Source organism: Pteronotus mesoamericanus, unplaced genomic scaffold, assembly GCF_021234165.1.
Source record: "Pteronotus mesoamericanus isolate MK-2021 breed Mesoamerican mustached bat unplaced genomic scaffold, CSHL_Meso_final contig_101, whole genome shotgun sequence".
Taxonomy (NCBI): domain Eukaryota; kingdom Metazoa; phylum Chordata; class Mammalia; order Chiroptera; family Mormoopidae; genus Pteronotus; species Pteronotus mesoamericanus.
Genome location: NW_026555001.1, coordinates 25,704,753 through 25,728,175, shown reverse-complemented (window position 1 = coordinate 25,728,175; position 23,423 = coordinate 25,704,753). Strand labels below are relative to the sequence as shown.

Genomic DNA, 23,423 nt, shown 5'->3' with positions numbered 1-23,423 from the left:
TGTGCTGAAGTGGCTTTTTGTGTGTGGGTGTGACCAATTTGGGGGGGTGTGTATATCTGGGGTGATATCTGCCTTCTTCCCTGGGGTACGGAATGACGCACAGCCACACTGCTCTCCTGTGTGTGCAAAGCCTGAGCGAGCAGCTGGCAGCCAGAACCGCAGCTTGGGCGTCAGACACGCCCGGGAGCTAACTGCCTGTGCTCCTTGGCTCGCCACTGAGCAGCTGTGGGCGTCACGGGTCTCTGAGCCTCTGCGTCCTTGTCTGTAAAATGGTTTATTTTAACATCACGGTACCTCCCACACAGACGTTCTCGGAGTGCCTGGTAGGTACAGGTTTCCTGCTCTATCCTTTTCCACCGGTGATTGGGTTGGCTAAAAAGTCCACTTAGTTTTTTCCATAAGATAAAAGAGATTTGTCATTTTCACCAATAAGTATTGATTTGGATATTTTGTGTATGTCGGCGATCTCCTGCTATTGGCCTCCAGCGGCGAGAGGCCGGGGGTGCTGCTCAGCATCTTCCCATGGTGAGACAGCCCGCAGAGAATGATTATTCGGCCAAAATGCCCACAGCGCCAGGAAACTTCGCAACCCATTTTTGACATGGTCAGCCAGTCACAGCACCTTCCCCATACACTGCACAAATCTTTTTATTTTCTGCATTTCTGTTGCATCTTTACCTTTCTTGAAATAATAAAGCATAGTATGCCAAAAATATCGGGTTTTCTCCCATCTTCAATATTAAAATGGCTGCACAAAAAACCCATTTTGGTAAGTTTTTTGAATGCACGCCGATGTGACAGCTGTCCCAATGCAGTCTAACGAAGTCATTTTGAACGAAGTTGAAGACAACTGAGCACTAGAGCCGTCGTAAGGAAAAATACCGAGTGAACTTTTTGGGCCAACCCAGTATATACAGCCCGAAACCCAGTGCATGTGCAGACATGTGCAACTCTGGTGGATGGGACGGGACGTGACCCTGGAGTCACGAGGCCTGGCTCAGAGCCCGAGGCTGCGACCTCGGGAGAGCCATGCATATGAATGCGCCTCGGCCTCCCCCGTGAAGACGGTGGTGCTGTCCGACTCGGTGTGGGGTGCGGGCGGATTAATTATTGAGTAGCTGGGACTTGCTGAGTGAGTACTCGCTTCTGCCTCCCGCTCCTCTCCTGTCTCCCCTGACTAGGCGGTAGCCGTGTCGACAATGAGGAAGAGGAAGAAGAAGGGGAAGCGGGGCTGGAGCCGAACTGCCCCCCAAACCCCTATCAGATGCACCCTCCGCCTGAAGGATGCTGCACCACAGACGGTGAGCCTGCCGCCCCGCCAGGTGGCGTCCGCTGCCCAGCATCCACGGCTGTGTGTCGCGGGGGTCCCCTGTGCCCACGGCCCCCACTAGCAGCGGCCGGGGTGACCTCCCATACATGCAGCCCTGGCTCCACCACGCCGTGGGGCCCGGTCAGGCTCAGCGCCCCTCGGCCGCTCTGTGGACAGCCTCAGCTTTACAAGTGGGTTCAGACCCCAAAGTTCACCTTTCTACCCTAGTTATTGGAAAACTAAAATATATTTTTGCAACTCAGGTGTGGTTGCACCGTGTGAGTATTTAACTTGGAACTGATTGGTGGCTGTAAGCTTTTACAGCTGTCGGTATTTCACCGTTAAAAAAGCAGACACACGTTGTGTCAGGAGCCCCGTGATAGGCTGGCCTGTAATAGACAAGCAGACACTTGGCTCCTGCGGTAGAAAGTGCTAGGAGGGTGGGCGGGGCAAGGAGGGGTGCGCGCAGAAAGGGTTCCTAACGCAGCTAGGGGAGGGCTTCCTGGAGGAGGTGGTCCTTTAGCTGGGTTTTGAAGGGTTAGCAGGAGCTGGCTGGGGGCATGTAAGAGGGTTGGGGGGACTGGGGCCTTCCGGTGAGAGGAACAGCATGTGCAAGGGCTTGGCAGGGTGAGAATACAGTCCGTTTGGGGAACTGCTCCAGGTGATTGAGCTTGGGGCCCGCGAGGGCCAGTTCGGGAGGGCCCGTGGCCACGCCTGAGCCCCGTGTTTCCTCCAGGCTTCTGCCAGGCGGGGAAGGACCTGCGCCTCGTCTCCATCTCCAGCGAGCCCATCGACGTCCCCGCAGGCTTCCTCCTCGTGGGCGCCAAGGCCCCCAGCCTGCCGGACCACCTCCTGGTGTGCGCCGTGGACAAGAGGTTCCTGCCGGATGACAGCGGGCACAATGCCCTTCTTGGTGAGCCCCTCCCGCGCCCTTCGCCAAGGCTCCGACTGCGTGGTGGAGTGGGGGGCGAGGCCCCCTTTGGGGCCCCTTTGTCAGCGTGTCACACACGTTGTTTCTGTCTGTCAGGAGACTATTTCTTAGAGGGATGGCAGAGAAATGAGATTTATTGTAAAATGTCACTGCCCTCCTGTAGGAAGCCCCTCGTTTAGTATTCATTTGTTTGGGGCCTGCATTCGTCACACCTTACCTGTGTCAGAAGTGGGACCCACACCCTGTCCTAGTCCTTACCACAGGCGACCAGACGTGAGGTAGAAGGAGAGAAGGCTGAGCGTGCGTTCCTGCCTCCGGAACGTGCATATCCCGAGCACCCCGTCTCCGTTCTCTCCTTTGGTTTCCCTCTCGCCCCTCAAGAGGTGTCATGCTTATCCTGGTTTTATAGGGAGGCTTGGACCTGGTAATGAACTTGCTCAAGGGTCCATGAGAAAAGGAACAGGGTCAGGATTCAAACTCAGCTCTTCCTGGCTCCACGTTCTACCCTTTTGTTAACTAGTATACCTCATGGTCCCATGTCCCGGTCAGGGTCACCGTGGGGGAAACTGTGGCTTTGACCTTCCAGACGACTGCTGGCTCACGGAGACCCTGGTGTCGGTCCGGAGCTGAGGCCAAACGTGCGTGCCAAGCCTGGCTCCCTCTGCGAGACAGTTGCGGGGCCCTTGCCGCGGGCCAGGTCCCTGCACCCAGCACACGCCCCCGTTGGTGGGGCAAAAATCGGGAAGGCGCGCAATTTGGGCCGAGAGCCCAAAGAATCGGGTCCCAGTCCTGCATGGGACCACAGGTTGCTTGTGGCGGCCTGGCCTCCGCGTCCTCATCCGTGACATGGGAGGGGATGCCCGCAGTGCTCCTGGCCCTTCCGCGGTCGGGCCCGTGTTCCCCGGGAGCAGAAGGGTCAGTGATGATCTACTTCAGCGGTGGCCTCGGGAACAGCCTTCACTGCAGAAGCCAGTGTGATTGTGAGAGTTTATGGGAAAAACCTTTAGGTTAACTCCCCTCCCCCATTTCTTCTGCCCTTTCCATGTGTGTAAACACTGAAACTTCCTGTTTTTGCTGGGTAGGTGAGCACGCCTCAGTGGGGATTTATTGAGCACATTTTACGTCCGAGGTGCTGTGCTCAGGACCGAAGGGTGGCGGGCGGGGAGAGAGGGTTGACTCAGGGAGAAAAGAATTCCTGCCGTGGGGGAGGGGCGGAGGCATAGCCTCGTGTGAACTCTGAAACGGGGCAGATGGCTGCTGACTGGAGGGACAGACACAGCTCGGGGACAGGGACCAGGGAGAGGAAATTTAAGCCAGCTCTTTCTTGGGGCAGGTTCATGGGCTTACTGTAACTAGCTCTTGAAAACAAGAAAAAGCCCAGAGTCATGGATTGCATCGCAGATCGATTTGCTTATAAGGCCGCCCAGGATGGACGGTGTTGGGAGGCGGCCGGGGGCCGGGTCGGCGTTTGACGTGGTGGTGGCCGGCATTGCGTGAGTCCCACCGCTTCATGGCTGTGAAGGAATGGCGGGTGGTAAACTGAAGAGGTTCGGTGTCTTGAAACAAGACAAGACTCTCTCAGTCCACTCCCCAGCAGCTGGGGGCAGCTTCAGCTCCGCGGGCGGAGCGCAGAGGAAGTGGTGTCTTTGTTAATTGCTTGCCAAAAAGCGGTCGGAGATGGGTCATGAGGGCCGGTTGGTAATAACCCACGCTTTCTTCTTTTAAAATAACTTTATGCTCTCAGCTTGCACATTCAACACTGCTTAGGCTTCCTGCAATTACCTCTGATGTCTGCCTAGGACGGCCCCCCCGCGCCCCCCGCAGCCCTCCGGGGCCCAGGCGCAGCGCTTTTTAGTGACCTATAAAATGGAAGCTGTGGATAATCTTGGGGGAAGCCATGGCTAGCCCCTCCCCCTCCCTCCACCCCTAACTGAGAATGGAGAGTCTTGTTTTAGCAACTTCGATTCTGAGAAAGCTGAGAGATTAAAATCCAGGTGTGTCTTTCAGTTGTTTTTTTAATGGTAATTTATCTAAATGGGCTGATGGCTGAGACCTAGGAGCAGAGAAGGTGTAAGCAGAATGTCCATTTTTCAGGTGGGAATAACCAAGTTTTTTGTTCATTCAGGAAGCAAATAGTGAAGTATATTTGGAGCGTATAACCCCAAACTGAAGGTAGACCTTAAGTTGAACTGGGGCCCGAAAGTCAAGGCAGACCTGGTCCTTCGCTGGGAGCTCGGCGTTGGGTGGGGGAACGCAGGCAAAGAGGGGCTTGGGCCTGCCCCAGATGCCCACAGACACGGAGCTTCTGCAGACCTCCGTGGCGCGCAGCCCGGCGGCTGCGGCGCTGCGGGGACCGCAGAGGGCGCACCCCTCCCGGCGATGGGAGAGCCGGCTCAGCGCACGGGGCTTCCCGTGGGGCCCTGAAAAAGGAGTGGAATGTTGCCAGTTGGAGAAGGACAGGAATAGCAGCTACTTTGTGGAGGCTTATCACGTGCCAGGAGCCATTCTCAGCTAAAAGAGCCCAGTGAGGCAGGCACGTTATCATCTAGGCTTTATAGCTGAAGAAATGGAGCCCCAGAAAGGTTAACCGACTTGCTCAGGGTCACCCAGCTAGTAAGTGGCAGGCCCTGGATTTGAACCCAGATGGCGTGGCCCTGGTGCTTGTGTCCTAGTGGACAAAGGGCATGTCAGGGGGAGGGACCTTGTGCTTGAAGGAGCTCAGCATGAGGAAGGGGTGGCGAGAACTTCCTTCAGCCGCAGCAGAGGCTGCGGAGCGGGGCTCACGGGGGGTCCTGCTCGGAAACGGCTGCGGTACCCAGGGGGCTGTTTTCAAACTACAGGGTTAGGCAGAGGAGGTGGCCGCCCAAGGTGGCTGTCTTCTGTCTTTAACAGCTACTAACACGTGGCCGCCCCTGCTTCCCTTGTAACGCTTCCTTCCCCTCCACCTTCCAGACTATTTTGAGGCAAATTCCAGACATCATGTTATTTCATCTATAAAAGATTCAGTATGTGTCTCTTAAAGATAAGAGCTTTCTGCTGGAAATCGAGGAACATCATCATACCTAAAAAATGTAACATTAATTCCTTAATATTCTCAAATCTCCAGCGTGTTCAGACCTTTGTGTTATAATTGTTTTTTACAGTTGGTTTTTAAAATTAAGATCAAAATGAAATTCTCCCAAAACATTGGGTCGCTAGGCCTCGTAAGTGTCCCTTATTAAGTCTCTCTTCATTTATGTCCTTCCTTCCTAGTTTCCCTTTCCAGTTTATATTTTAAAGGAACATTGAAAGTATGCAAGTAGGGTGATTACCATGTCTTAATTTGCGTTTTAGAAAGATCTCTTGGAGGTCACATGAATTTTATTGAGAGAAACTGAGGCAGGGCAACAAGCGATGAGCCTGTCACAGGATTCCAGACACGCCCTCAGGGCTGGAGCCTCCGTGTGCCGGACCCTCGACCCCCCGGAGTTTTTCCCGGTGGGCCTCCTGCGGCCTGTGCATCCAGTGACGGCCAGCGCCGCCTCCGCAGGGGGCCCCTGTGGGCGCTTCAGAGAGGAGTCATACAACGTTGGTCCTGGAAGGAAGCACTGGGTTCAGTCCCCCCCGCGGCCTGCGGGCCCCAAGGGGCTCAGGGTGGCTGTGAGTGCGGCCCAACACAAAATCGTACCTTTACTTAAAACACTGTGAGATTTTTTTTGTTTAATGTGTGATTACGTGTCGCAATGTATTAAATGTGTGGCCCAACACAACTCTTCTAACGGTGTGGCCCAGGGACGCCCAAAGGTCGGACACCCTGCTTCAGACCTCACCTTCCGTTTTATGGTTGGGAAACAGGAATCCGGAGAGAAGGAGCCACGTCCCCCGTGTCTCAGCACCGTGAGGGCCTGGGAGGGGCAGACTTCAGGCTCCTGGCCACCCCCGCCCCGAGCTCTACTCTCTAAAACAGCTGTGCCTGTCCCAGGGAGGAGGAGAGATGACAGTTGAGGACATAGTGGGCACTTTGTCCTCCTCATGCTCCTTCAGGAGGGATTTTTGCGAGGACATGCCATAGCAGAGTGGTGCAGTCCCTACCCCCTACTTCTACCCTGCGCCCTGTGGGCAATGAGCTGCTTTCTCTCCGGGCCTGATGCCCTCAGCTGTATACCGGGGAGCCTGCGAATGGCTTTGCAGGCCCCTGGAGGTGTAAACAAGAACATTTATGATGTACAGTGCTTGGCTCAGGGCCTGGCACCTGGTCCGTGTGAGAGAGATATTTGCTGTCATCACGTTTATAAATCAGAAACGCAAAGCTCCAAGAAGTAACCTGCCCAAAGTCACACAAGTAGTGAGTTGGGATTTGAACCCAGGTCCCTCTGATTTGCAGGGGTGTGTGTGTGTGTGCAAGCTACAAGGGAGTGGGTAGGAGGACAGGAACTTTCTTCCCCACGGAGGGGAGAGCCTGGCCTTGGTGGCCAGCACACCCAGGCTTGCGCTTAAGATGTGCCAGTTAAACAGATGCCACCCACAGCCGCTAAGCACAGCAAAGCTGAGCCTGCAGGAAAACCTCGTGAGCCTGTGTGTGTGTGGCCAAGAGTGATGCGTTTTTATGGGGTATTTCCCATGGGACAGTCAAAGGAATGATTTATCTCACGTCTGGATGTGTGTGCCTGGCAGGAACAGGAGGGTTCGGGCTCTCTGGCTTGCTTTCCAGGCCTGTCTCCTAAAGAGATGATTAGAGACTTCCAAGTTTTAAGGGAGACTTCCAAAGAGAGAATGACTTATTACATTCTTCCTCCTGACAATGTTTATTGCCTTTCAGGCAATTTCTTGAAAGATTAGAATTATCTCATGTTCAGCTGGGGTGGTTTAAACCTCTTTCTGGCCCCCCGGGGCCGTTGGTAAGCCGCCTATGGTTTCTTGGTGGCCCTCCTTGGCCCGGGGCCACCTCTCAGAAGAGCAGCGGATTCTCCCTCTAGGAAGTGTGCGCCTGCACAGGCGGGCAGCTTGCTTGCTGGCTCCCTGCATACCCACTGTACCAGGAAGACCCAGGTTTCCATTTCCTTTTGGAACCCCAGAGAGGAGCTCTTACGGTCCGTGGTTCCCACCCCCACTTCTGAAGGGGTCCCACAGTCCGCACTTGTCATGAGACAAAGGCCTATGCACTGTTTCTGGACAGGGATGGCAGTGCTGGCCTTGGCAGATTGCTCTCAGCATCCTTGGCCCAGCAGCTGTTTCTTGTTTGTCCATCTTTTCAACACTTGGGCTCAGAATCCCTTCCCGGGAGCCTGGGAGGCTTCTCGGGGCCAGTTATGGCTGTTCAGCCATTTTTCTCAAGGTTCCTGTGTTGGAGACAAAAGCACCAATAAAAATGTAAGGTTACTACTTAAACATGTACCGGAAATTTTCTAGTGTTCACTCTTATAATTACCTTGTTTCCTGTCTCCTTCCTTCCCTCCCCACTACCGGCCACTTGCTGAGCACTAGCCTGTGCACAGACACTTGTGTACACAGATGTGACACACACCTCTGCGCAGTCACATCCCGACCCGGCCCTTGGGCAGCATGGGAGAGGTATGGGGGAGAAGACACGGATCTCAGTGACTGTAACACTAGGGAAGAAGCTACAAGGCCCTCTGAGCGATATAAAGAGGCTGCAGGGCTCCGTGAACGTGAGCCCAGCCCTTGGGGGCAAGGAGCCTCTGGAGGGCTAGGCGTTTGAGCGGAGGACAGGAGAGGCGCACGCAGACAGGGCGCAAGGCGGGGGGGGGGGGTGAAGCATGTGCCTGGAGGCGGGGCGTGGCGGGAGGGGGCAAGGGGAGTCCTTTGGAATCGGCTGAGCAGGGTAAGGGCCAGAAGTGAAGCTGGAGGTGAGGGCGGTGGGGGTGGGGGCGGGGGCAGCTTCGAATGCCAAGCTGTGTGTCTAGAGCTCATCCTCATGCTAGACGCAAATGCCACACTTGCCGTATCTATTTAGACTATTGCTTAGCCTCTCCGGTTCTCAGGTTTCACAAGAGAAGGTTTGCTGTCCTGACTGACTGGTTATCATTTAGTGGAGTGGCCTGTCCGGATGGCAGTGAATGGGCAGGAACGGCACGGCTTCTCTGTGCATGTTAGCTCCGTTCCGGTCCCTTTGGGAAACAAGCAAACACGAAGTGCGGTGTCGTGCGGTTCTTTGGGGGCCTTGCCTACCTGCCGTGCTGTGGAGGGCGTAGGATTCTCGACGGTTAAACTAACCTGTACTTGTCCTAGATCTAGACCAAGAGCTTGGCCCTTATTTCTAAGGCCTTTCAAGGAATATGAAATGTGCCCAAAATAAAACAGATCAGAGAACCCACTCTGTTTCTGTAGCGGAGATGTCTTACCTCTCTGCGGAGCTGTTTTGAGCTGTGGCTCACGGATGTAATTTTGAAAATGGGCCAGAGGCCTCAGGAATGACCCTGTTTAAAAGCAGACCTGCTGTGCCCTCAGGGCCCGAGGGGAAAGGACCTTTGTACACTCCTCCAGAGACTCTGATAAAAAAAATTCATCTTGGCCTCAGGGCGCCCCTCCCAAAGGGCCTTTCACCGTAGAAACCAGCTGCACCTGGGGCCAGGCAAGGGCTAAAGGACAGCCGCCTTCAGGTAGGGTCAGTGCGACAATCTGGTAGCAAAGCTGAACCATCACAGTTCTCTGTAGTAACTAGTGGTCTGGCGGGTGCCGTGTGGGTAGACGTGACAGTTCCTAAGGTCCTGCCCAAGCTTCTCTGGACTTTAGTGGTTCCTAGGAGGGTTTGCCATTGTCACTGCGTGCACAGTCTTCTCAGAGCCTCGCAGCTGATGGCAGCCTCTGTCACCTCCCAGAAAGGCCCATTCTGGCCGTGGGTAGCAGGGCACCGACCATGGCCGTGACAGCCACCAGCGAGCACAGCGTCTCCGCTTCCCCGGCCATGGAGCCCCCAGAACCCCTCCCCACTGCCCTGGCCGTGCTCTGTAGGGTGTTCTTCATTTCTTTTCAGCAATTCGTCGAATCAAACTTCGTGACTCCAGGATGGGAGTCTGTACTCTCAAGAGGTCTCCTAGCGTCAGTAAGGAGGTATCTAGCGTCAGTAAGCAGACGCTGCGAGTCTGTGCCTGGCCGGTGCGGAGGAAGCGGGACAGGCCGGGCCGTTGCAGGCATCTCATCAGTGCCCACAGCCCAGTGAGACTGTTCTCGTCCTAGGAAGCGGCTCCAACAGGCTTTTGGATACGCCCCCGAGCAAGCTCACTCTGCCCAGATTGCCTGGGCCCGTCCCCACGACCAAGCCCTCTCGGTCCTTCTCCTGTTTGAGTGAAGGCCACCTTGCCCCCTGCGGGACCCTCCGGTTGGTGGTAGAGGATGCGAATGGCCAGGGTTTTGGTGAACTGCGTTTCATTTGCAGAGGACTTTGGAGCTCAGTTGGGGATGGTCGGGCTTTGTTTCCTGCTCCAGGATTCTCCGGGAATTGCGTTGGCTGCGGAAAGAAAGGCTTCTGCTACTTCACGGAGTTCTCCAATCACATAAACCTTAAGCTGACCACTCAGCCTAAGAAGCAGAAACACTTGAAGTACTACCTGGTCCGCAACGCACAGGGGGCGCTTACCAAAGGACCCCTCATTTGCTGGAAAGGCTCAGGTGAGCGGCTCCGCTCTGCGGGGCCGGGCGGGTGACTGGGTGTCCCCCAGGCGGGCCACGGCGCCGTCAGCAGGGCTTTGCAGAGAGACAGCTCGGTAGCAGGCACATTGGCGGCTGAGAGGTCAGTGTGTGGAAAGCAAATGCCGCTTTGCATTATGGGTATTCAGCGTATAGGGTCAGTGGGGTGGTTTTGTCCTGCAGGGAACATTTGCGGTGCGTGGAGGCATTTTTGACTGTCACGGCTGGAGGGGGCTCCTGGCCTCTGAGGAGCAGGGGCCCGAGCTGCTGCCCAACATCCTGCAGCTCACAGGACGGCCCCCGCAGCAGAGTTACCCGCTCTAACGTGTCCGCGGTGCGAGGAGGCGAAACCCCAATTTAGAGAAACTTGGCTTGAGTAATGTCCCTCACCTTCCCGGTGTCCAGTCCTGGGAGAAGTCACTGGCCCCCTCTCCTCCCTCTCTGTCCCCGCTGCGTGGGGCAGGGGCGCTTGGCTGCGGTCAGCTCTCGGGGGGAGGGGAAAGGCGGGGGTAGATTTCAGAGGCCCCGACTGGGCTGCTCCCTGAGATGCCCCCACTGGGCTGGTGTGGGGGGGCGTGTTCTAGGAGGGTTCTCTGTGGGACGGCCAGGACCAGCCTTTGGTCCCTCACTTGCTCACGTGCGGCCCCCTGGACTCTCCAGCCAGCTCCCCTGAGCAGAGCAGGGGCTTCAGGCGGGGCTGGCTCTGGGCCGCCGCCTCCCGCACCTCTCCCTTTGCTCTTCCTTTCTGCCCCCTTTTCTTACGTTACTATGTGCCAGTCATTTCCTGGGTCCCGGGGAGGCAGCAGTTCTTCCCTCTGGGGGACCAGGGAGGGTTTTGACCTCCTGCTGTGACCAAGCACCTGGCAGGTGAGGGGTGTCCAGGGGCCGAAGGTGACTCACCGGCTGGAGGAAGCTGTCGGCTGTACCTTTGCTTTGAGGGAGGCTCCACTCTTCCCTTGGACTTGAAGGGCAGCAGTTGGATGATGCATTTGTATCATCTGCTTTTCTCTTTTCCCCAAATGCTCACTATTGTCCTCTCCTGACAGTCAGCGGCCCCTCAGATGGACCCTGCCCTTGGCTTAGAGCCGCGGGGGTTGTCGCCCTCTTCTCCCCCACCCCTCCGCCTGCATTGACGCAAAGACCAAGGAGGTGCTGGCAACTGCGGCGGGCGTCTGAGTGCCCAGCCCTCCTGCAGGGCAAACCCCAGCCTCGGGGATCGTCTCTAACGGGTAGGGCCAGCAGTGTGCTGGTTTTCACGGCCGTGTCTCGTCCGTAGAGTTCAGAGGCCGCCAGGCCACCGCCGGCCCGTGCTCCAGTTCCCTCTTCCCGCCGCTGGACTGCGCTGGGCCCCTGGCCGCCTTCTCTGGCGAGCCCACGCCTGGAACCAACCCCAGCGTCCCCACGGGGGCACAGCCAACAGGTGAGGCGATGAGCAGCCCTGAAGCAGCCGCACCAGGGCCCGCACGCCACCGGCCGGCTGCTCGGTCACGGATGCTTCCGGAGAGACGGGGCGTGCTGTGTGTTCTCTCCCCCTGCAACGCCTTTGCATGTCATCGTGAATTTGGAAGAGCTTTCAACACAGAATGCTTCGTTTTTAATTTGCAAAGGTGTCCTGCGTTCCTCTTTGCCCTTCACATGGCCCCCTGTTGGTGGGCTCGCTTGCGCCCCCGTTTGCAGCACAGAGCTTGCTCCGTGAGGGGCACGGAGTCACTGTGGGAACCGGACTCCTGCGGGGGGCAGGCGAGGCTAGACACGCCCTGCGCCCAGCGCTCAGTGCGCCCCAGCTCCCCGCGGGCCTCGTCGAAGCCTGACAAGCCCCCTGTGAGCAGGCTCTCGCGGCCCTGTTGTGCTGACCAGGAGAGCAAGGCCCACAGGGGCCTGGGATCTCACAGGCGGCCGCGTCCAGATTGGACAGCAGGGATTGCTGGTTGAAGCATTTAAACGTGAAAGGGGAGACCACAGCAGGGAGCAGCCTTCTCGGGACTCTGGAGGCCTGGGGGTTCCCTGCCTCTGGCCCGGAGGGTCTGTGGGCGGGCCCTGAGAGGGGCCAGCGCACTCGCCCCACCTGGCGCGCCGGCCCCATCCCTCCGAATCGGGTGCTCCTCCCGATACCACGCCTCCCTCCCCACGTGGTATCTGCCGCCCTGTGTGCCCGGCCGCCTGGGACCTCTGCCACCAGGCAACTAGAGAGTTCACTGTTCTGGCATCAGAGTACCAGGGTGTAGGTTCCAGCACCGCTACCCTCTTGCTGGGCCTTTTAGGGCAAGTTGCTTCAACTGTTTGTGGCGTCTGTTTCCTCCTCAGTACAGCTGGAGAAAACCCTTCCTGCCTCACGTGCAGGGGGCTGTGAGAGCCGAGTGAGGGCACAGAAAGGGCGGGTGCTGACTGAGCGCTAACCGCCTGCTGGGCCCGTTCTCACAGACTTGACTTCAGTCGGCTCCTGTCGTCCTCACAGCGGCGCTGCTGTGACCCCCATGTTATGGGTGAGGGAGGTGGAGCAGGGGCGGGTTAAGAGGGGTCCCGCAGCTGGTGTGGTGAGCCGCCAAAGGCCCCAGGACCTGCAGCCGCCCCCGGAATTGTCCTCAGGGACCCAGGGAGCCCTGGCCCCCGCGAGCAGCCTGGGCCTCGGTGCGGGCAAACCCGGCCGCTGTCCTGAGCACGTCTGATTCAGACCTGACCCTGGAGGGTGAAGGAGAAGGGAGAAGGCAGCCGGAACAGTTTCAGGGCCGTGCTGAATTCACGGAGCCCCAGTGGCCACCCCCCCCTCTCCGGGAGTGCGCACTGCAGAAGCGCGCGTACCTGCGTGCGCGTGCGCGCGCTCAGTCCGGCAGAATCGCTGTGCTGGGCGCTGACCTCTGTCTCATTCTCTTCGCTCAGGACCAGCCTCCGGTCACCCCCCACTAACCGCAGCCGCTGGCCCAGCTGTTTTCAACGGCAAAGGCTCCCCGAAGCACCAGCCGCTGGTGAAGAACAAGCTGTCGGCGGTGGCGCGGCCCTCGGCACTAGGTAGCGTTGCCTGTCCTGGGGGTCCTGCCCTCTCCAGGCCCAGGCTTTGGTGGGGTGGGCACGGGAGCCTCCGGAATTGCTGTGGCTTGGATGGAGAGTTCGGCTGGGACAGCTGGTGTCCCCACAGTCTGCGGGGCTGTGCCCAGGTCCTGGTGCAGGGTGACAGGTCACGGCCAGGGAGCCGTGAGAGCCTGTCATGAGGCGGGGGACCTGTCCCATGGTGAGCCACCTGCCAGGAGGGTGTGGAGTTCTGGACAAGCAGGGGGTGATGTGGTATCGCGCGGACAACATCAGATAAACATGGGTCCAAAACCCAACTCTGTCTCTTCCTAGTGGGGGGATGTGGGATAAGACTTTGGCTAAATGTCCCCTCGCCTGGAGGTAAGAGGTCCACTCTGAGGGCTGCGAAGAGGATTAGACAAGGTGCTGTGTGGAGTCAGGACACATCTGGCAGCTCGCTAAGGGCCCACAGCAGCAGTATCATTGGGCTGGTCTGTTCAGGGAGGGCTTCCTGGAGGAGCTGGCAACTGACAGTTGAGGAAGCATTCATTAAAGATGGTTTGGGAGGAAGTGAGGAAGAGGGGTGAGGAGGCGAGGATGGGGTGAGAAGGGGGTGCATGAGGGGGTTACGCCGGCCCCCTGCTAGAGCAGAGGCCCTGGTGGAGGAGCAGTTGGGGGCGGAGCAGGGGCTCAGCCTGAGCCCGCCAGGAGCCTTTTCATAGGCTGGGCTTCGCTCTCCTCCCGTCTCCTCCTCCGCCCTCCTCCATGGGCGCTGCTGGACGGCCCCTCAGGGCCTTGGCTGGCTGTCCTGCTGGGAGAGCCCTTAGGAGCCACGCTGTTTTGTGGCAGAGGAGGGAAGGGAGCCGGGCGGCAGCCACGCTCTGCTCCTGCGGCGCGTGGCCCGGGCTCCCCGGTGGAATCCTGAGACCTGTGTCCCTCTGAGCTGAGGAACGACGTCTCTTCTGAATCGGATCTGAGACTCCCCAGTCTTAACCTGCGCGTTTTTCCCCTCGGATCTGAGACTCCCCAGTCTTAACCTGCGCGTTTTCCCCCTTGGGTCTGAGGTCGGGCTCGTTGGCGCTTCCCCGGTGGAGGAGCCCCAGGCAGGCGCCCACTTTCCTTCTTGCGCCCGTTTCTTCTTGGGTAGGTGCTGATTTTAGGGCGGCCGTGTGGCTGAGGATGGGGCCGCGGGGGCACGGTGATGGGGAGGCCTGGGCTTTGGTGCCGCCCCTCCCTGTGCTTGGGTTCAGAGAGCTCTCACCCTGCACGCAGGAAAGAGGGCTCCCCTCGGCCTGGGCTCTGGGAGCCTGCTTCTGCTGTGAGCGAGCTCACTTCCCCTGGAGGGGAAGCGGGGAGCCCGGTTCCCTTGTGTGGCATCAAGCCCCTCTGGAGTCCAGCCCCAACCAACCTGCTGTTCCTGCTCCAGATTCATGTGTCCCGCCACACCAGACGGTTCGATGCCACCCCCCGCCCCCCGCCCCCACCTCTAGACCCTGGTCACACATCTGTGCCCTGGAAGAGCACCTGCCTTTACCTCCTCCCCGCTGGCAGCTGCCAGGCCGGTGAAGAGCAGGGCGGTGGCCACACGCAGCTCGGAGCCCTGGTACCAGCTGTTGGAGCCCGGCGCACAGGGGCTTGGTGGGCGCTGGCTGCGTGGCGTTGCCTCATTCAGGAGCCCCGCTGAGGGTCCGGGGTCCCTGCCTTCCTGTCTGCTTTGAGGGGAGCTGAGATTAGTTTTGAGAAACTGCTGCTGGCGACACGGGGTGTTTGGTGAGGGCTGACAGCTGCTTCAGCGGCAAAGGGCTGCCTCGCAGGGCGGCCGTGCAGGGACCTTTGCTGGGTGTCCTTGGGGGTCTGTGTGCTCAAGGTCTAGAGTGAGTGGGCTGCATGAGGAAGACCCACATGCCACTTGGTCCCACAGGGGCAGCTCCTGGTGACATCATTTGGGGGAGTTCACAGGCTTGGCGTCGTCTTAGAGGCCGGCCGATTGGGTCAGCGTCCCAAAGGGAGACAATATCTGGGGACCCTCCATCCTTAGCACCGAAGCCCAGACCCCGATGGGCAGTTGATGTGGTTTCTCAAGGTGCCGGCCTCGCAGGCTTTGTGGGCATTCTGCTGCGGACCCTGGGGGACAGAGGCAGGGAGTCGGCGCTGTGGTCTAACGAAGCAGCAGGGACCATAGCTGCTTCAGAGCTTGTGGGGCGAGGGAGTCTCCTGCTCGAAAGCTCTTTGTAGATGAAGTACTTGCTGCTTTTCGCTCTTGTTCACTTTTTCCATTCCCTTTCTATCAGCCTGAAGGAGAGGGAGAAGAACGTCGGATCCCTTTTCTGAGACTGGAAAGTGATCCATCTCAAACTGCAGGGAGTCTGGGCACAAGCAGGGGCTCGTGAAGGAGGGGCTTTCTGACCTTCCAGAGATCTTTCCAGAGACCTGACTGTGCAGGCTGGGGTGGGTCCCGGGAGCGAGGGTTTGAACGGGCCCCTGCTGGTTCTCTCCGGCGCCTTTTCAGGCCAAACCCAGAGAAATGTTGCTCCAAAGGGTGGCTCTCAGGCCTGTGATGTGTTAGGCTCATGGGGAACCTGGGGGCTCCCAGCCTGCCTGCCCCCTCCCCCACCTCGGATGCTGGGGTCCTGGTTCACATGGGATGGGCTGCGTTAGGCACAGAGGATTCTAAAAGCTTCTCAGATGACTTTAGTGTGCAGTCAGGGTTGACCATGTAGCCCTAAATGGAGGGGACATTTTGCATCAAAAAACTGGTCCAAGAAATATGATAACTAGTTCTTGATGTTTTGAATAACCCACGAACATAGTGTGAGTCATGAGCACACTGTCGTCTAGTGTAGGCAGGATGACTCACTAACAGCCGTGGGTACCAGCTTCTGTTGCCCTGGATGTTTTTAGTCTGAAATTGGCTTTCAAGGCCGGGGTGGGGAGAGGAGCACAGGTGGGTAAGTAGTGCCCCCCAGTGGTGTGGCTGCCGTAGCGCATCGAATGTGCGGTGACTTGTCCGCAGGAACCCGTGTTATTAACATACCGGACTGTGAGATGATGAGGATGAGGATGAGGATGATGATGATGATGATGATGATGGGAGGGGGTCTTGGTGGCTACCACTTATTGGGCCCAGGCTCCGTGCATTCCATGTATTCTCTTCAGTCCTGACCAGCGCACCTTGGAGAATAGCATTCCCACCCCATGTGAAAGGTGAAGGGGCTAAGGTTTCGGATTGAATTTTGTCCACCTGCACAACTTGGGAAGGAAACATTTGCAGAGACAGGACACGATGTTTCCTTAGGCCTAGATACGTCAATAGATGCTAAAACTCATTGCGAACTGTGATTTTAAAACACATAATAGATACGCGTTCTCCAAGTCCTGGGAACGTTTTGTTGAAGCCCATCTCCAGCGACAGCTTAATGCACACTCTGCCTGTTGCCTAGGTGTCCTGTCAAACTCCGGGCCCCCCAAGAAGCGCCACAAAGGGTGGTCTCCAGAATCTCCATCAGCTGCAGACGGTGGCTACCCCCAGGGTGGGGGGAACAGAGCCAAGTATGGTAAGGGACCAGAGCTTGCCAAAAATGCAGGCTCGGGCGTGCTCCTGGTCGGGGCGGGGGGTGTGCGCGTGGGCATGTGCGCCTCTGTGTCGGGGGGCATTTGTAGGGAGGCTGACTCTCACACGTACCAGGGTTGCTTAACAAAGCCCAGGATCCCTGCAGAGTGGTGAGTTCCCTGACCTGAAAGGAGTTTAAAAAGGGGCTTGCCTGTCACTTGCCAGGGATATTGAAGAGGAGACTGGGTCCTTTGGTGGGGCGGGTTAGACTCAGTAACCTTAAAGATGCTTTTGACCTCAGAAATGTGTGATCCCAAGACTTGGTGGGGGCGGGGAAGGGTCAAGTTGTAGCATATGTGCTGGCCGGACGGACATCCGGTCTGCTGGACAGACGCCTTGTCTGTGTGTCCTCCTAACACTCCCGGCGTGTTTCCAGAGAGCGCGGGCATGTCCTACATGCCCCAGGCTGGCTTGGTGGGACCAGCTTCAGTCACCTTTCCTGTCGTGGCCTCCGGAGAACCAGTGTCAGTTCCCGACAACTTGCTGAAAATATGCAAGGCCAAGCCAGTGATCTTCAAAGGCAAGTAGGGCCGCGCAGCGCGGCAGAGGTGGTAGGGGAGGGGCAGGGGGACCGCGTGAGAAACGGGCAGCGTGCAGGCGCCTTCCAGGCTGGCTCCACGGCTGTGCCCTGGGCGAGCTCACCCTGAGCTCTTCCCAGGGCACTGAAGGACCCACGCAGACCCGTCCCGCCACGGGGGAGCCCCCGATCCGACGCCAGCACAACAGGCCCAAGTGAAAAGGTTCTGTTCCGTGCGGTCCATTTGCTTGTTCCCTTGTCCTTTCCTCCTTCACTCCCTCAGCCTCACTGAGCTCCTGCCACAGCCCCAGGCTTGGGGCCGAGCACCAAGGGTGGGCGTTGGAGCCACGGCTCCTTGATTGGCAGGACCGGGAGCCCCAGTCCGGGGGTGGCCTTGCTGTCACGCTCTGCCACTGGTCTCTTTGGTGATGGACCCCGACTTTGGTTGGGCCGAGACAGCCATGGCCACCGTGGGGGAGCAGGACACAAAGCTCGATTCGCTCTGCATTGGCTCAGTGGCTACTGTATGCTACGTAGAGGTCCATTTTGGGCTCAATGAGAGAAATTCCGTTTTCTCATGAGGTGGGAGACCTTGACACGTGAGGACTGGGCAGGCCTCACTGGATGGCACCCACCGGTACCGTGTGTCGGCATCTAGTTACACACACAGGCACATAGGCGCGTGCACCCTCAGGTCCTTCTTACATGTGTGTTAATACTGTACTTGGCATCATGTTTGTAGGAGTAGAGGAGAGGGGGTGGCAGGAAAGTAGCAGAGATATCTTACTGCTAATTAAGAAATGGGAGAGGACATTCTTTTCCCTTAACACGAAACACGGAGAGGGTCTTCCGGAAGAAGGAAGGGTGCAAATCCGGGTTCTGGGCAGGGCGTGAGGCAGGGCCCGCCATGCCGTTGGGCCCTGTTGGCTAACCAAAATGAAGGCCAGCCCCGAATCACCGTGCGTGTGTTCTCTGCGTGGCCGTGGGGGTCTGTGGCAGGTGCCAGGCGTGTGCCGATGGGGGAGCAGAGCAGGGCTGGGCGCTAGCGTGGTGGTGTGGACGGCCCTGGACCTGCGCCCGCCCTGAGCCGGGCACCTCAGCGTGGTTGGGCCGGGGCCCGCAGACCCGCGTCTGACAGCCACCGATCCCAGCTGCAGACCCTCCTCCCTGTTCCTCGACTTCACTGCGCCTCCGGCCACGGCCCCACTGCTTCAGCTGAGCCCCTCTTTGCCCGAGCTTGCTTCCCTGGCTCCCTCCCCTACTCCACATGCTCAGCCTTGCCTGTGATTTCAGACCCAGCCCCGTGCCTTCTCACGAAGCCACCTGTTTCCTTTCCATCTGGGCCTCATCGCAGCTTTTCTGCGCCTCTTTTGAGACAAATACCACACCCTTTTAGAGTGACTCTTTATGTTGCTTCTCATCAGCCATAACGTTCATAAGCAGTGCTGCCCAAATTGTCCAGGGCCAATGGAACCGACGTCACCCGGAACGTTATTAGAGGTGTGAGTTGCCAAGCGCACCCCGGAACTAGGATCAGGCCCCACTCCTGAATCAGAGGCTGTGCAGCGGGCCCGGCCTGTCGGGGGGCTCTCCTGCTGCACATCCGCTACGTTTGCTCGTCTCAGGAACCCCACGAGGACTTCGTACCTTTACCCTGTCTTACAGCTGTGGAGGCTGAGGCTTAGAGAAGTTTAGCTTCTTGCTTAGGGTCGCGTAGCTAATGATCACACACAGAGCAGGTTTGAAGCTGGCCCCGGCTCTTCCATCTCTGAGCGTCCTCATCAGGTTCATCTCGTCACATTCGCTGACTGTCAGGTCTGTCAGTGTGCAGAGCCTCCGGTCTGTGCAGTGATTTACTCTCCAGATTCGGCTTGTCAGAGTTCTGGGAGAGCTGAAGCAGAAACCAACACACCGGCAAGGGGGAGGCTTGGGCTGGCGGAGAGCCTGGCACAGGTCCAGAAGGTGGCACTGCCACGCGGTTCTCTAGAGTCACGTTGCGGGGGACGGTGTCCGGTCAGCCTCGGGCCCTGCCCTCTGGGCCTTCAGTTGCTCAACTGTAAAACAAGGCACTACATGAGCAGGCAAATGCCGCTGCCCCATCCGTCCGCTGTGAGAGCAGGGACCCCAGATCGGCAGCGGCTGGAAGGCCGAGACTTCCCCCGAGAAGGGCACTGAGTTACCTCGGAGGCCACCCGCCTGCTGCTGCTTTAGCGCCCCGGCGTTCAGGGATGCACCCCCCTGCGGCCTGCCGGGGTGCCCGAGGCCGGTGACAGGCGGGCGCTGTTCCTCCCCCCAGGCCACGGGAACTTCCCTTACCTGTGTGGGAACCTCAACGACGTCGTGGTGAGCCCGCTGCTGTACACGTGCTACCAGAACGCCCAGTCCATCTCCCGGGCATACGAGCAGTACGGAGCCGCCACCATTCAGCCCATCTCGGAGGAGACGCAGCTGCTGCTCACCGTCTACTACCTGGTGCAGCTGGGTGAGTCCCGCGGTCCGGGACCTCCAGGGGAGCGACTGCTACAGGCGGGATGGGCCCGAGTCCCCGCACTGACCGGCGGCACTGCGAGGCCCGGCTCTGGCTGGTGGAAATGAAAGACAGGGCCCAGGCTGACAGATGCTACCAGGACCGCAGCGGTCACCACCCTGGGGCGCTGGGGAGGGCTTACAGTAGGTCCAAAGGTAAGGAGGTATTTCAGAAAGGACTGGCCTGCTGAGAGCTGAGTGAGAACTGATTACTGACCGTTGGGCCTGGGCCTGTGGAAGTGATTGGCAACCTCGACGGGAGCTGCACAAGGAAGGGGGCGGACAATAGCCACATTGGGATGGGTCCGAGGAAACAAGCCTGGCCGCTGTGGACAGCTCTCCCAGGGAGCTTTGCCAGGGCGGGGCGCGGTTCTGGGAGGAGATGTGGCGCAGGGGAAAGGTTTTAAACATGGGAAAAGTAACAGCCAATTTAATTCAATTTTGACACAGCCCAATGAGTGGGTGGCGTGACCCCCGTTTTTTCAGATCAGGAAACTTGATCGCAGGGGAGCTCAGGGCGGGGCAGCTGGTGCTGGGTGGGGGCTGGATGGGACACACCTTCTAAACAGAAGCTCTGTCCTCCGGCCTCCCACTGATACAATTTGGGCAGATAAGCCGGAAAATACCTATAGGAGAAAAGGTTGAAGGATTCAATCTCAGTAGTGATCAAAGAGATGCCAGCTAACAAATCAAACAAGTAAAATTCTTCTCATTATCAACAATATCCTGAGTGATGGTATCCAGGGGAGCGAAGGGCACAGTGACACGAGTGTGTCCTGTGCCACTACCGTCTGGAAGTTGACACATTTAGACCTTCTGGAAAAAGTCTGGTGGTGTGCATTAATGGGCTCGGTAAGCTCACTTTGGAGAACTTAGGCTGAGGGCGTTATGTTTTATGGAAACAGCTGTGTGCTGCAGAATTATTTATACAGGTGATTCTCTGGAAGCAATGAAAGGACTAGCAATGGGAACATTGCTAAATAAATTGAAGGTGCCTGGAACATCAGGAGGCCATTGTTAGCACTGTTTAGGAAGACCTGAAACAGCGTGGAAATGTGACTCAGGTGTGAGGGGAAAGAAGGTAGACTAGTCCTTAAATTCTATGCCCACAGTCCTTACAGCAATTTAAAACCTACCCGAGGCCAGGCAGGGGTGCGTAAAAATATACAGAAACAGTTGCCTTTCCATTAGGATGGCGAGGTTAGGGCTGCTTTTCTGTCCTCCCTGTATTTCCCCGCGGTCTGTAATAGGATGTAACATAAGTTGTTTAGATTATGTTGCTTTTAAATTAGCCCAGAATTGCTCATTGCATTTGTAAGATGTCTCCGCGTGCGGCTCGTGGAGCACGTGCCGGGGTGCGCGGGCACGTGTGGCGCGAGGCGCACGTGGAGTGGGAGGGCGCAGGCAGGCACGGGGCGCTTAAGAGGAAAGGGGCCCGTGGGGGCGAGGGGCACGTGGGGGCGAGGGGCACGTGGGGTGGGCGGGGTGTGCGCAGGCGTGCGCAGGCGTGGAGCACGTAAGGCGCGAGGGGCACCAGGTGTGGGAGGAGTGCGCGCAGGCGTGGAGCGCTTAAGGCGCGAGGGGCACGTGGGGTGGGGCGGGCGCTGAAGCGTCTTCCGCCTGCTCTGCGTTGCCAGCGGCAGACCAGGTGCCCCTGATGGAGGACCTGGAGCAGATCTTCCTGCGCTCGTGGCGCGAGTCGCACCTGACGGAGATCCGGCAGTACCAGCAGGCGCCGCCGCAGCCCTTCCCGCCCGCACCCAGCGCCGCGGCGCCCGTCACCTCGGCGCAGCTGCCCTGGCTGGCCGGCCTGGCCGCCAGCTCCTGCAACGACAGCGTGCACATCATCGAGTGCACTTACTCCCTGGCCGAGGGCCTCTCTGAGATGTTCCGGCTGCTTATCGAGGGCAAGCTGGCCAAGACCAACTACGTGGTGATCATCTGTGCCTGCCGGAACGCGGCCATCGACTCCTGCATCGCTGTCACCGGTGAGGCTCTGCGCGCCAACCCCGCCCCCCGGCAGTGGAGAAGCAGCTGTGGGGGTCTCCCCGTCGCCCTCCTCGGTATTTGCGGCCTTCCTGCCTCTCATGGGCTGGAATTGGCCGTGGTAGTGGGTAGGAGCTGGGTACCAAGGGCTGCGTAATCCTCCTCCTGGTGCCAGCGCTGGTGCCCTGGGTCGTGAGCTTAGTCAAAATTCTAACGCCAACTCCCACTGGGCTGCCTTGGGGGTCTGGACAGACCCTGTGTGAAACCTGGCTTCCCCTGGCAACCACCTGTCGTTGTGGTTGGCCTCTTAGAGACAGTTTCTTCAGCTACCTAATAGGGATTTAAAAAATGGCCGTACTGTTTTGTGTAGTGTAAGAAGTCCATCAATTAATTATAAAAAACTTACTGAAGCTGTCCTTGGTGCAGCTGCTGCTGGGGGCTGCTTCCCTGGAGCATGCGTCCAGGTGGGGGAGTCAGACCCCACGTCCAGCACAGAGCCTTGCAGGCTGGGAGGCAAAGAGGTGGAGAGCTGCCGGTAGGGTCCTGGCCTCTAAGGGGCCGTTAGGAGAGCTCCCCAAGGCCACGGGGCAGTGTGCTGAGCTTGGCGTGTTGAAGGGACGGTGGGGGGCCCTAAAGGCCTTGCCAGATCTGGATGTTTCCCTGGGGTGCTGGGAAACTGCGGGAAGGCCTGGACCAGAGAGACGAGATGTACTAGCTCTTGTTTCAGTACTTGCCGGTGTGCGTGCGGAGTAGATCCGAGGGGTGGGGCGTGACCGGGGAGGGGCAGCTGGAGCTGGGCCCGCGTGGCCATGGCCGGGACTGGGCGGCTAGGAGTGCAGAGAAGTGGCCGGAATCCAGGTGCATTTCGAAGTGGGCGCCTTCAGGGTTTGCGCGTGGGAGGAAGCGAGGACTCGGGGACCGCCCTGAGGCGTTGAGCCTGGGTGGCTGGCACCATGCAGGGACCGTCTGTTGAGAAGAAGTGTGATAAACGTCAACCTGAGATTTTTGTATCTTTTAAAACTTATTTTAAAGAGCTCGCATTGTTACTGTGCGGCGTCCCCGTTGTCTTTTACCATTCTTCGATGTTAACCTCATTCTGTACTTCTAAGTAATTACACTGATCTTTGCTGTGCGTCAGGCGTTGGGCTGAGCGTCTTGTAAACAGGGTCTTTTCCTGTCCTCCCCACAGTCCCACGAAGTGGACGCTACTGTCAGCCTCGTGTCCCGATGGGAGGCCGGGTGTGGGGGGCTCAGTAGCTCACCCCAGGTTACACAGCTCATGAGTCGGGCTCCAAGGCCAACGCTCTGGGTTTTCCCTCTCCTGACCCTACCTGGGACGCGGGGCCAGGATGGGCTATGCTGTGTGTTCCTTCAGCCAACACAGACACCTGCCCTCAGCCAGGCAGGTGCCAGGAAGCGGGGAGAGGTACAGGCGCCGTCAAGGAGCTCCGGTGCTAATTGAGGGGGGGGGGGGCCTAGCAAGGGTTTGTTGTTTGTTTTCCAGGGAAATACCAGGCCCGGATTCTCTCCGAGAGCCTGCTCAGCCCCGCGGAGTACCAGAAGGAGGTCAATTACGAGCTGGTTACAGGCAAAGTGGACTCCTTGGGGGCCTTCTTTAGCAGCCTCTGTCCAGGTAGGCTCGTAGTGAGACAGGCCCAAATTCGTATGTGGGTCAGACAAGTGAATAAAGAAAGGGAGGTCCCGGTGCAGCCCATCCCTCCTGACCTGCAGAGCCCGCCCTTGTTTACACGTGCAGGGCGGCCCCGCTGGTCTGTGGGCAGCGCTGGTGGCCCTGGCTGGTGGGGCCTCTGGCCTCCACCTTCCTGCACTGGCTGTGGCCTCTCCAGGGCTTTGTGGTTTCCGTCTTTTGGGGTCATGTGAGGGCCTCGAGCCTGCTCCTTTCTGCCCCTCT

General features: G+C 58.3%; 1 protein-coding gene across 1 annotated transcript in view; it reads left to right on the top strand.

Annotated features, from left to right (window-relative positions):
* GREB1 (growth regulating estrogen receptor binding 1) overlaps positions 1-23,423 on the top strand; it is a 71,667-nt gene that overhangs the window by 13,678 nt on the left and 34,566 nt on the right. The window contains exons 3-12 of the mRNA XM_054566586.1: positions 1,182-1,301; positions 2,046-2,222; positions 9,666-9,848; positions 11,143-11,286; positions 12,744-12,872; positions 16,313-16,426; positions 16,859-17,002; positions 19,296-19,481; positions 21,163-21,513; positions 23,016-23,144. Of these exons, the coding sequence (XP_054422561.1) occupies positions 1,182-1,301; positions 2,046-2,222; positions 9,666-9,848; positions 11,143-11,286; positions 12,744-12,872; positions 16,313-16,426; positions 16,859-17,002; positions 19,296-19,481; positions 21,163-21,513; positions 23,016-23,144 (1,677 nt within the window). The remainder of the gene's footprint in view (positions 1-1,181; positions 1,302-2,045; positions 2,223-9,665; positions 9,849-11,142; positions 11,287-12,743; positions 12,873-16,312; positions 16,427-16,858; positions 17,003-19,295; positions 19,482-21,162; positions 21,514-23,015; positions 23,145-23,423) is intronic.